Raw genomic sequence first — 11,615 nt, 5'->3', positions numbered from 1 at the left:
ATTTTTCCTTACCAGTGCATCACGTTATATTTATGTTAAATGTTTGCCTGACCGAAAGAGTTATGCACATTCATGCCCGGAACATGAAAAAAAATTGAAATGTAAGGCAAAAATACAAATATTCATGTAATTGTGAGATTCAAAAAGTAAAAATGATTATATTAATTATGATAGTACACTAAAATGTTGACTTTGTGTCTTATACTAAAGACGTAACAGTCACAGTTTTATCTAAAGTGTAATTCCATGGTCTTTTTCTAAACCAGTTTTTTTCGTGTATGAGCTATTAATAGAGAAACACGGTACAGTGGCTAACAGTCAGACGTGGCTAACACTGATTAGCTCAGGGCAGCACGGTGAACACATTAAAAGTCTTTTTTAACCACTAATGCTGCTCAAAATAACACCAAACCTCTGCAGCAGCATGAGAAGAGTCCCTACACAGAAAACAAAGCACCAATGGGCTCCTTCCTTTGTGATTGACTTTGGTAATCCACTTGAATGGACTTTACTATGAGAGGAGCTGGTACAGCGGCCAGTTGGTAAATCTTTCAAAACACTCTCTTAATAAACTCTGGGTTCACTAACTATGTTGTTGGTGCTTTGTTTTATGTGTAGGGACTCTTCTCATGCTACTGCAGAGGTTTGGTGTTATTTGAGCAGAATTAGTGGTTAAAAAAGACGTTTGAATGCCCCAAGCTAATCAGCCATTAATATTTGTTATACGGAAAACACTGTCTTGATGGCTTACATGATGTTAAAAGTGCCGTGGGATGATTTTGCGCTGGAGTTATATTTTAAAGAGATATTTTATACATTTAAATCCAGGTCTCATGGTGATGTGGGCATTGTGAACAGCGTTTGGCCTGTTGTGTTGTGTCAAATATGACTCAAACATGGACTAAAATGGTTGAAGTAACCCTTTAAAGGGTTAGGGTTATAATCAACAAGCCATGCAGATTTTGCTCCTTATATATTCAAACGGACAGTAACAGAAAAAGAATGTGTTTTTGTATGTATATGTAAGTATGAACCTAAAAATGAACATATATGCCTCCTTTACTATTCATAATTTTGATTTAGTATAGCCTACCATACTTTGTCTTAGCAGGCTAAAACTTTGGCCATAATTTTGACATAATATAAGTAGTTTCCTTTCATGGGCGCCCATACTTACTGTAAATAGCCCTACTCAAACAATGCATTACATAACTAACTGACTCATATTTAGAGTGGCCAGGAGAACTCTTCATCCACCAATGGTGCTTTAGATTAATTCAGCCATATATCATTTATAGCTCTCTCACAACAGACACAGACACTTCGTTTTCCACAGGCCTTCCACATACGCCCTGAGAACTACGTTAAACACATATACACAAAATACAATAGAAACTGTATGAAAGATAACAAAATGGACATAAATGATACTTTTCTGCTTGTTACACAGAGCACCCTCAAACTGGGTTTTTTGAGGGTGGAAGTGCGCTCACGCCGGAAGTCGGTAAAATGCGGTTTACTGCATTAATCCAGTTGCGCACTCAAGAACCTTGTGGATGTATTATTACTCATCTTATCTCATCTTCATCCGCTTATCGGGTCGTGGGGGCAGCAGCTTTAGCAGGTGACCCCAAACTTCCCTTTCCCGGGCCACATTAACCAGCTCTAACTTAGGGATCCTGAGGCGTTCCCAGGCCAGTGTGGAGATCTAATCTCTCCACCTGGTCCTGGGTCTTCCCCGAGGCCTCCTCCCAGCTGGACGTGCCTGGAACACCTCCCTAGGGAGGCGCCCTGGGGGCATCCTTACTAGATGCCCGTACCACCTCAACTGGCTCCTTTCAATGCAAAGGAGCAGCGGCTCTACTCCGAGGTAGGAACGAAGATTGACCGGTAGATTGAGAGCTTTGCCTTCCAGCTCAGCTCTCTTTTCGTCACAACGGTGTATTATTACTATTATTTTAAATATAGTTTGTAATAAAGATTCTACATAGTCAACCTTTAACATGGTAATAACCAAGTCCAGCTGCTTTTGACTAAAATTGCTTTTAGGATAACGATGACCTGGACATAGAGAACATGCACAGGCTTAACCTTTAACATGGATTAAATGAATTATTTATTACACTGAATTAGGGGCTAAATTCAGAATTTTCTATTGTCTAACAAGACTTTGTATTTTCTGCATCAACACTAACACCATTTATTTATCAGAAACCAAAGACAGCACTTGAGTAACCTGTCAGGCCCTGCACTTCCCCTCCCAGCCACCTGCACTTCCCCTCCTGACCACGGGTGGCGCTACAAGCAAAACAGACCTCCTCCTCCTTCTTCTCTCCTCTCCTCTGAAAACACGGGGGCAGGAACTTTGACCGGTGCTCCAGCGCTAGTTAGCCTCCAGCAGCTAGCTGTTGCTTTTGTATTATTTTCATATTTGTGTGTGTGTCGTTTCACATGCAGAGAGATGTGGTTTATTTATTTACTCAGCTGGCTGTCGTTAGTCATCCAGATATCCTTCGTCACTCTTGCAATAGGTGAGTGTTTGCTGCAGGAGCTAGTTAGCTTCTCTTGCTAACCCAATGCTAGCGGACCACAGGTGTAGTTGCACCTTTCAAACGTTCACCGGGCTCCGTCTCACAAAGTGTCGACCGTGTTAGCACTGCCCGATGTGTCAACAATACAGTTAAAATACAAACGATAACACTAGCTCATGCATAAATAAGTCACGTGTGTTAGTTCAGTTAGCGACATGCTAAGCTAGCTAGCTGTGCAGTACAGGGATAAATGTTGTTTTTACCCTTTTAAAACATGAAAACAGCAACTTTTCAGAATGCATACAATTAAGTAAAAGTATATTAATGCATTCGCCTATTATATTTTGACATGTCTTTGTTTAAAAGTGGTTATCTTGGGCAACACTTGTGCTGGATGTAGGTTAATGTTTGCTAATTAGCGTTTTCTTTCTCGGGTTTATCGATTTAAATGAATCAATCAGTCGATAACATTAGTCATAATGTGTGGTATGCACTGACGACGATATAAACTAGCATCTAACAGCAGCCTTCAGTGGGAAGATTAGCTTATAAGCTAATATGAGCTAAGCCACTATTGCATCTAAAATAACTAACATTAGCATCGGGGGGGATTTTACTTTGTTTACACTTGACAATCCAGTGAGTTAGTAACAAACTGGCCACCTAACACGCGGTCCACCTGCCTGTCACAAACACAAACAGTGTCAACGGTGTGTTGTGAACTCGGCGTCCACGTTGACACTTTCGTTACCTGGCCACGTAACACCTGTTGCAGCTGTCAGGTGGGGCTGCTGACTGTCAGACACACTCCTCTCACTTGTCGGGGCTTAGGTGTGTTTTATTGGCTGTTTACCTTTTTCCAACTTTATTAACAAAATCATGCACAGACACCATGGCTTACATCTTTATTTAACATTTAAAAGGAGCAGGTGCATAGAGGAATAGAGACTAAATGAGAATGTAAAATACTCATATAATTAATAAATATAATAAAATAAAAATAAAAAATTAATATAAGAAGTTAGCTCGGGCTTTTCTTGCAGAACATATTTTTTTAAATAAACTGAACAGCTTCATTGCTTATTTACTTTTCATTCTGTTAAGGTTTTTTCTGTATTTGTATTTATTTGTTCCTTTCATGAAAATGCCTATTCATTACATTGTACACACAATGATAAATTTAATTCCAGTCACTCAATTACAGTACATTTAAACATTTGCATGAATGGAAAGGAGCAGATAAGAAGAATACAATTCTTATATTTGTCTGCAACTTTTTAACATAACACAAACATGTGATGACCTCCCCTGATATCCCCGACCCTCGCACAGTTATCACTAAATTGAATCCTAAACCTATAGAACAGTTTATACAATACGCACATCCAGCTACTTGTCAAGTTTATATGATTCAATATGTTTAGTTAAATACAATCTATTTACACCTTTAACAGAGAAGCACTGTTGTTTTAATGTTGTTCGTGGACACTGATGTTTAAAGTCAAACTTCCTCCTATGATTTTCATTCTCTGATGTAAAAAAAACAGCAACTTTTGTATGTCCTCTGGTAGGATTCTGTTTCTAGCTTTAAACATTACCAATAACCAATAACGTCTTTAATTCTATGATGTTTTTGAGTTTCAACAATCCTGACCTAATGGGTTTTGGTGAAAGAGAGAAGCTCGTAATGAAACACTTAGATTTCATTTTCATATATTTACATTTGTGTATGTACAATTTTCCCAGGATGAGTATATTGTTGACCAGACAGTCCCATTCATTATTGTCCATAACAACTCTATAAAAGGCTTTTTGAGAAAACGGTTCCAGTCGGATGTTTGTCGCAGCCTGTCGTGCAGATCAGAGTGCTTCAGAAAACATACATTGAAAAAATAAATGATCAGAGGTTTCATAATCACAAAATTCACCTTTGTTTGTTTCAAAACCAAATCTCTGTCATAATAGTTTACTGATGGATAGACACCATTTAAAATTCAAAATGGATTTCTTTTGCTTTTAGATTTATGGGAAGTTTTAAGTATTTAGAGCGTAAGGAATACAAAACATCTTTGGGGAAGATTTGTTTAATGGAGTTTCAAAAAGACAATAAAGGGTGTGCGATGTAATCAAGCATCTTTCTAATTGTGTTATTAGGAATTTTAATACTCTCGAAATCACAGTTTCCAACTAGGAGATGTGGAAGATTAGGAGAAATGTGAGTCGAGTTCAAAACAATCCTTTCAACTCAATTTAAAGAAGGATTAGGGACGGCTCATATTATGTCATCAAAGGAATGACGATCAACTGCTTGATCATATTTAAGACTAGCACTGTCGCCTCACAGCGAGAAGGCTCCAGGTTCGCATCCCGGCCTGGGCCTTTCTGTGTGGAGTTTGCATGTTCACCCCGTGTCTGCGTGGGTTTTCTCCGGGTTCTCCGGTTTCCTCCCACAGTCCAAAGACATGCTCGTGTCAGGTTCATGGATGACTCTAAATCACCCGTAGGTGTGAATGGTTGTCTGTCTCTGTTCGTCTCTATGTGCCCTGCGACAGACTGGCGTCCTGTCCAGGGTGTACCCCGCCTCACACCCGATGTCAGCTGAGATCGGCTCCAGCCCCCCCCCCCCCCCCCCCCCCCGCGACCACGACAGGGACAAGCGGTTGAAGATGAATGAATGAATGTTCATGTCGTCACACGCCCATCTCCGTCAGTCAAATTGATTAAGGACCAAATACCTTTATCCATCCAGTCTTTCTTGTACCACGACTTGTTTTTAACTGTTATGTTCATAAAGACAAGACATCCAGTCGATGGATCAAGGAACAGGGATTTCCATGTTTGCCGAGCTGAATCCGACTGATCACACAAACCACATTAGATTAATAAACGATGGTGCCATTCTCTAATGAGGTAACCTCCGTTTATTGGTGCTTAATAAAACATTTACTAATGATAAACAGGTCAGATATAATAATATAATCCAGTATTAAGAGCATCTTTTGCTTTGTCAGGCTGTTTAAATCCATTGTCTTCTCTGCTCCAGCTTGATATTTTCTGTCTTTTTAGCTCCGACATCTCATCAGTTCATCTTTGTTACTCATTGAAATTATTATTATGACACAGAAAATGAGAAGCTCTTTATCACCATCTGTCACGGCATCATTACCAAACAGAAAGAGCTACAGCCAAAAGGATTTCTCACAACCTGCAAACTCATAGTAATGGCTTTTAAAGTGATCCGCAAAGCATTAGTACACGAGTTATTAACCATTACACCTTTAGTGAATCATGCCTCATTAGAAAGATGCATTACCATTGACTGCCCTACTTAGTAGCTTTCCTTCTGGCTCTGTGTTGCCCCTCATCAGCCTCTTTGTAACATTGCAAGTGTGACAATGTGATCAAAACAAGGTGAAAGAGGAAGTGTAACTCGTGAGTGCCTTCACCCCCACTTTCTTCAGTCAATATCATCATGCAGGATCTTCCCGTCTCTTTTTAGCTGATATAATTTAAGGACAGGAATTGGCGTTGCATGCTTCATCAACTTCTTAGTTTGTTTACTTTTAATTCTCCAATGTTGCCTCCTTTTGAACCATAATTGTGTTTATTTTATACCGTAGTTCATTCAGCCACTGTCGGTTTCAGCCTTTGCTGCTGATAAATCCTGCTAGCCTAAATATAAGGTTCAAAAGAGCAAGGTGACTTTGTTTTTATTTTATTTTTATTTTGGAAAGTGCAGGTTGCTTTTGTGTGATGAATCTCTCAGACTCTCATACAATGTTGTTTTTTTGGGGGGCTGTGTTTGGCCTTCATTCCACATGAAGGCTCAGTAACTGTGGGTCATGTCTGTGTCGCTGATTAACAAACTTGATTGATCTGATACTATTTAGCCTCTCTCTCTTGCTTTGCCTTAGCTGTTCGCTATGCACGGTATTGAATCTCTGTACCTTTTGGGAACTCACTGAAATGTGTCTTTAGCACCAAGAATAGAAAACTGTACGGAATAATTAGCCTCGTTATTTATTCTTTCACCAGTTTAACTTTGTTATACATTTTTATTCAAGGTATTTTGAATTAAAAACATTTTTGTTTGGCTCAAAAACTCAGGTATTTTATTTTAACTAGTTTAAAAAAGGTTCAAATAAAACCAAACCCTCCTGTTGACTGCAGTGTAGATAACAGTGTCCTGATAATTAAAAAAATATGCAAATTTTCTTTGTCTTTTTTGGAGCCCATATTGTATAATTCTCAGCAAAAGGGGCAGAAAACCTTAATAAATGTACCAGTGTCTGTATATAAACTGTTATAATGTGTCATATGCCAATAGTTTGCCTGTCGTTTATGTTGACAAATAATTCTGTTCTTGTTGTCATTCCTGTTTGGATGCTAATCTCCTGATCCTTGTCTTCACACAGCCGCTGGCCTGTATTACTTGGCAGAACTAATAGAAGAATACACCGTAGCCACCAGTCGAATAATAAAGTACATGATAATGGTGAGTGAGTGGATGAAGAGGAGTTACACACTTGTGTTTAAGACTAAACTGTAGTGATACAAATCTTATATTAATTAGCTGTTTGTGTGGATGTGTCCAGTTCTCGACAGGTGTGCTGGCGTGTCTCTATCTCTTTGAAGGCTTCCCAGTGTTGATGGTGGGAGTCGGCCTCTTCACCAACCTGGTGTACTTCGGCCTCCTGCAGACTTTCCCCTACATACTGCTGAGCTCCCCAAACTTCATCCTCTCCTGTGGTGAGTGTGACGCACAGTGTTTGTTACTGACACATATGCAAATATCAGGGTTCCTACGCGGTATGGGAAAAGTCTGGAATTTAATTTGAGTAATTTCCAGATCTGGATAAGTTTGAAAAAAGGGAAAATAGTCTAGAAATGTTTTTTGTGTTGTTTCCAGACTATTATCTCATTTCTAAAATATAAAATATATTTATATATATATATACAAGTCAAAACAAGTTAACTTACGCAGCACAGCCGACCTGTGGATGACATGAAACTAATCAAGCTGGCTGTAGAGTGGTGTCTGGTTACCATGGTTACCGTTCGCCATGCAACTGCGACTCTCATTTATTGATGGTTTGTTTTTCCAAGTGTCGTCTACATTTTATTTATGATTTATTTATTACTATTTTATTTATTTACAAGTATGTTTACTCCATCTAAAGCCAATGAAGCAGACTTGTGTTTTCTTTTGTAGTTCCTGGCTCATTGTTCATCCCTACTGCTGTCTGTAGTGTTACAGGTTTTACAGGTTCACAGTTATTAAGTGCACTAAATGATTAACTACAATACCTATGTAAAATTGTCTTGTAATTACTTGGCAACATAATGGCGTACACAGTCAGAACTTAACACTATTGTTAAAAGTTGGCCTTTAAAACCATGTATTTACATAAGAAGCGTCTAACAGTTTGTATTCAGATGTTTAATATTGACTGAAAATCCTCCGAGAAGTTTAGAAATGTGAGTCTGACTTTTGAAATGGAAAATGTGTAAGAACCCAGAAATATAGAGACTTTTTTTCTCCCAACGTTGTTTCTCTGTCTTCCAGTTTTGGTGGTGGTGAACCATTATATGGCCTTCCAGTACTTTGCACAAGAGTATTACCCATTCTCGGAGGTAACGTCATTTCACATTTACGATAACATGCACTGACTTCTGTGGAAGTATTTTCTGCCGTTGTAATATCTCCTGTTCTTGTCTTAAAATGTTCCCTTTGGCGTCAAGGTGCTGGCGTACTTCACCATCTGCCTGTGGGTGATTCCTTTCGCCTTCTTTGTGTCATTGTCAGCGGGGGAAAATGTGCTTCCGTCCACAATGCAACAAGGAGGTGAGCTTCTTTTTTTTTCACCTTTCACGTTCATTTCCACATTACAACAGCTGTAGGTTGTGTTTGATTGGAGCAGTTGTATGTTTGGTTGGTTTCTCTCTAGCTTGACTCATTCTTCAAGGAATTGCGGAAATTCTTCTTCTCTTACACTTATGAAAAACCATCTTTAAACCTATTTTAAAATGTCAAAAGTACCGTGTAATGAAGAGAAACCATGTCAGTGTCCTTTAAAGGAGCGTGTAAAGTTTAGCCCTTGAGTAACACCAGCTATAAGACTGATATTAGCTCTGGTTGGATGTGACTCTTCTCATGGTGGTGGCTTCAAGCTCCACAACATGTTAAGTGCATTCCTTTTTTTTCATGAGACTCTTAATCTTGCGGTTGGGGGTTCGAACCCCACGTTGTCCATATTGCTTTTTTTTTTTTTAATCTCGCTGTGTAGGTCAGTTTAGTTTATTTCATCTTTATCATTAAGGAATTGAGAACTTTTCTCTTTTTAATCCAGCTCTGTCATGGCAGTGCCGACAGTGTGTGCACATGAACGGTGTTTGACTCCCCTCCAGGGTTCTAACGGGGGCTTGAAATCCTTGAAAAAACTTGATTTTTAATGTTTTAAAGGTTTGAAAAGTGCTTGACTTTTGGATAAAGTGCTTGAAAATGCTTGAAGTTGTATCCGCATTCCTTTTACAACAAATATATAGAATATAAATATATTAGATTTCTTATCCTTCGAAACAAACATTTAGTTCTTTTATAGCATACTGTCTCTTTAAATGTGCTAAAAAAAGTGGAGTGATCATTTTCAATATGTATTTAGTCGTAGAAATATAGAATTTACAACAGCTGTAAGGTGCTGGAAGAGTGCTTGAATTTGACCTTTGAAAAAGATGTACAAACCCTGCCCCTAAAATCCATAATCTGGCAGATTTAATTGGAGCTCTGATGCTCCATGCGTTGCCAAACACTGTTCATCTGCATATACTTTCTACACTGCCATGACACAGAGCTGTATTTAAATCAGCAGAATATCTCTTTAAGCACAAGTTACATATGCATGAATATTTGACATTACTCCCAGCCTTTTCCTTATTTGGATACTTATTTTTGATATATTTCCTACCCTCCAGGTGTCAGAACGGTATAAAAGCAACAACAGTATAACAATTGCCCCTTTTTCTTTTTCTAGATGATGTGGTGTCTAATTACTTTACCAAGGGCAAGAGGGGAAAGAGGTCTGGGATCCTCCTCATATTCTCTTTCCTCAAGGAGGCGGTGCTGCCCAGCCGACAGAAAATGTACTGAGGAGCTCGGACTCGGGGTGCAGCCTCAAGGGTCACGGGGGTATGCGTGAGTGTGTGTTGGAGAGGGGAAGCAGGAAGGACTTTGGAAATTTGTTTCTGGACAGGACTTAAACGAAACAGTGGCCGACGTGGGAGAAGAGGACGGACCAACGAACAGATCAGAGCTTCCCGCTGGACGAGCCCACGAGTTTACACAGGCCATGTTCGTCTCTCTTTGTTTTTCTGTCTGTCTGTACTGACTGCCAACAACATCTACGAGACACCTCTTTGAGGGGGTCTCGTCTGTAGCGCAATGCTTTCTTATTGTCATATTTGGAATCGTTTTTTAAGCTTTGGTATTAAAAATGTGTATGTGCAGGATCTGAAATTAACAACCACCAAAATACCTGTAAGTTTTCACTTTGGCAGATAAATCATCAATTTTCTTCTGGAGATGAGATCTGCTGTCATTTGTGTCCTGTAGGTCTTCATCTGGTTCAGTACTCAAAGTAGCATTGAAGACAAAATACAACTAGTGAAAACTCCTCAGAGGAAGAAGGCTGGAGATAAATGAAACGTATTTAATGAAAGGTACTTTGTGGCTAAATCCTGATGTCCGAGCTTGGATCTTGATGTGAAGTCATCCTTGAAAGGATAAAAGTGCTGCATGAAAAAAGGCCACAGCTCACCACAGAAGTGCTTATTAAGTTAACTTTAATGGAGACGCCCTGTTTTAATTACAGAGATGTGATATTAGATAAATGCTCTCTTCCCTGTTGCATCACATCGATGAAACGGGGTCAATCAGTGCGCTTGTTAGGGATTACTTTTCTAATTGAAACACCTTAAATTAAAGTGAGCTACAGGGGGATAACTCCCGCTCTGGAACGTTTACATGTGATTTTTTGGTTTTGTTTCCTTGTCTTGCATCTGCAGAGTCATTAATCACCAGCACTGTAGTCTGCAGCCTGCCTTCCTTTTTTGAACTGTTTTTAAAAATTCAGTAATAACACATTTTGTACATCGATTGTTGAGTTCACCCGACTAATGAAAACTTCTGAAAACCAAACCTGTACGATGACAAAAGCTGCTCAAAGTGGTTTGATGAAAATACTATTAAAAAGGCCGAAATTCTTTTTAACCAATTACAGAGTGCGATTCATTATAGGCTGGTAAGCACGTATAAATGTATAACGGAAGATTTGGTTGAAATAAGTGGCAGATAAAGTGGTTCTTTTCATAGGCTGGCGTTCAAGAAAAAAATAGATCTTCTGATCCTTGTCATTTCCAGTTAAATCAAGTTAATTCACCCATTCAATGTTAAATTTTATTCACGGAATGATGGATTTTCCAACCGAACTCCAGTCCGTTGTGTGTGTCAGTGTGTCTCAGACTGTTTAGCTGGATGGCATTATGTGATCCAAGTACCATGTGGCTCAGTCACAGTGGGTGCTCTATGTTGAGGCGAGTGTGCACTTTGACCCCTGCAGAGATGTGAATTAAAGTAAAAAGACAAAACCACGACACACACACAAACACAAACACATCTTTGGCTGACAGGCCACAGCTCGCAGTTGCACACATGCTGTTGACAGCTCGTGTCACCTGGATCCCGAGTCAGATCCCTTGGGGGGAGGGAGGCAAGGGGGGGCGTGAAATTGCAGGGATACATCTGAGACAGGTGACCCAGTTCACTGAGGTTTTCTCACCTTTTGCTCACCCCTCCGTTCACCCCACTTTCTGAAGCGCACAATCTAAAGTGTGAGGCATTTTTAATTTTGTCACTTTGAGCTGAAGTCGTGGGGTCGGCACTATATTTTTTTTAGTCTGTCTGTTAATACTCTTGATGTAAGAGGACGCTGCCAGACATGTATTTATTTTCTTAGATAGAATCCCCTAATTCCAATATTTACGTTAATTTCTAAGTCGTTTTATAAAAAAAAACACTATGAAGATGTT

General features: G+C 39.3%; 1 protein-coding gene across 1 annotated transcript; it reads left to right on the top strand.

Moving 5' to 3' along the window:
- Positions 1-2,359: 2,359 nt before the first annotated feature.
- tex261 (testis expressed 261) lies at positions 2,360-10,801 on the top strand. Its single transcript, XM_083937486.1, has 6 exons — positions 2,360-2,531; positions 6,947-7,026; positions 7,127-7,280; positions 8,098-8,165; positions 8,274-8,376; positions 9,563-10,801. The coding sequence occupies exons 1-6, from the start codon at positions 2,462-2,464 to the stop codon at positions 9,676-9,678; spliced, it is 591 nt and encodes a 196-aa protein (XP_083793612.1). The 5' UTR covers positions 2,360-2,461; the 3' UTR covers positions 9,679-10,801.
- Positions 10,802-11,615: the final 814 nt, after the last annotated feature.

The sequence above is a fragment of the Echiichthys vipera genome (assembly GCF_963691815.1).
Source record: "Echiichthys vipera genome assembly, chromosome: 22".
NCBI classification, from domain to species: Eukaryota; Metazoa; Chordata; class Actinopteri; order Perciformes; family Trachinidae; genus Echiichthys; species Echiichthys vipera.
Note: the sequence above shows the minus strand (reverse complement) of the source record. Positions and strands in the feature narration are given on the sequence as shown.

Excerpts from the sequence above, each read along its gene's own strand:
- tex261 (XM_083937486.1), top strand. The coding sequence starts at position 2,462 with ATGTGGTTTATTTATTTACTCAGCTGGCTGTCGTTAGTCATCCAGATA. Across the intron at positions 2,532-6,946 it reads CTTCGTCACTCTTGCAATAG|CCGCTGGCCTGTATTACTTG; the intron begins GTGAGTGTTTGC and ends GTCTTCACACAG. Across the intron at positions 7,281-8,097 it reads AAACTTCATCCTCTCCTGTG|TTTTGGTGGTGGTGAACCAT; the intron begins GTGAGTGTGACG and ends TCTGTCTTCCAG.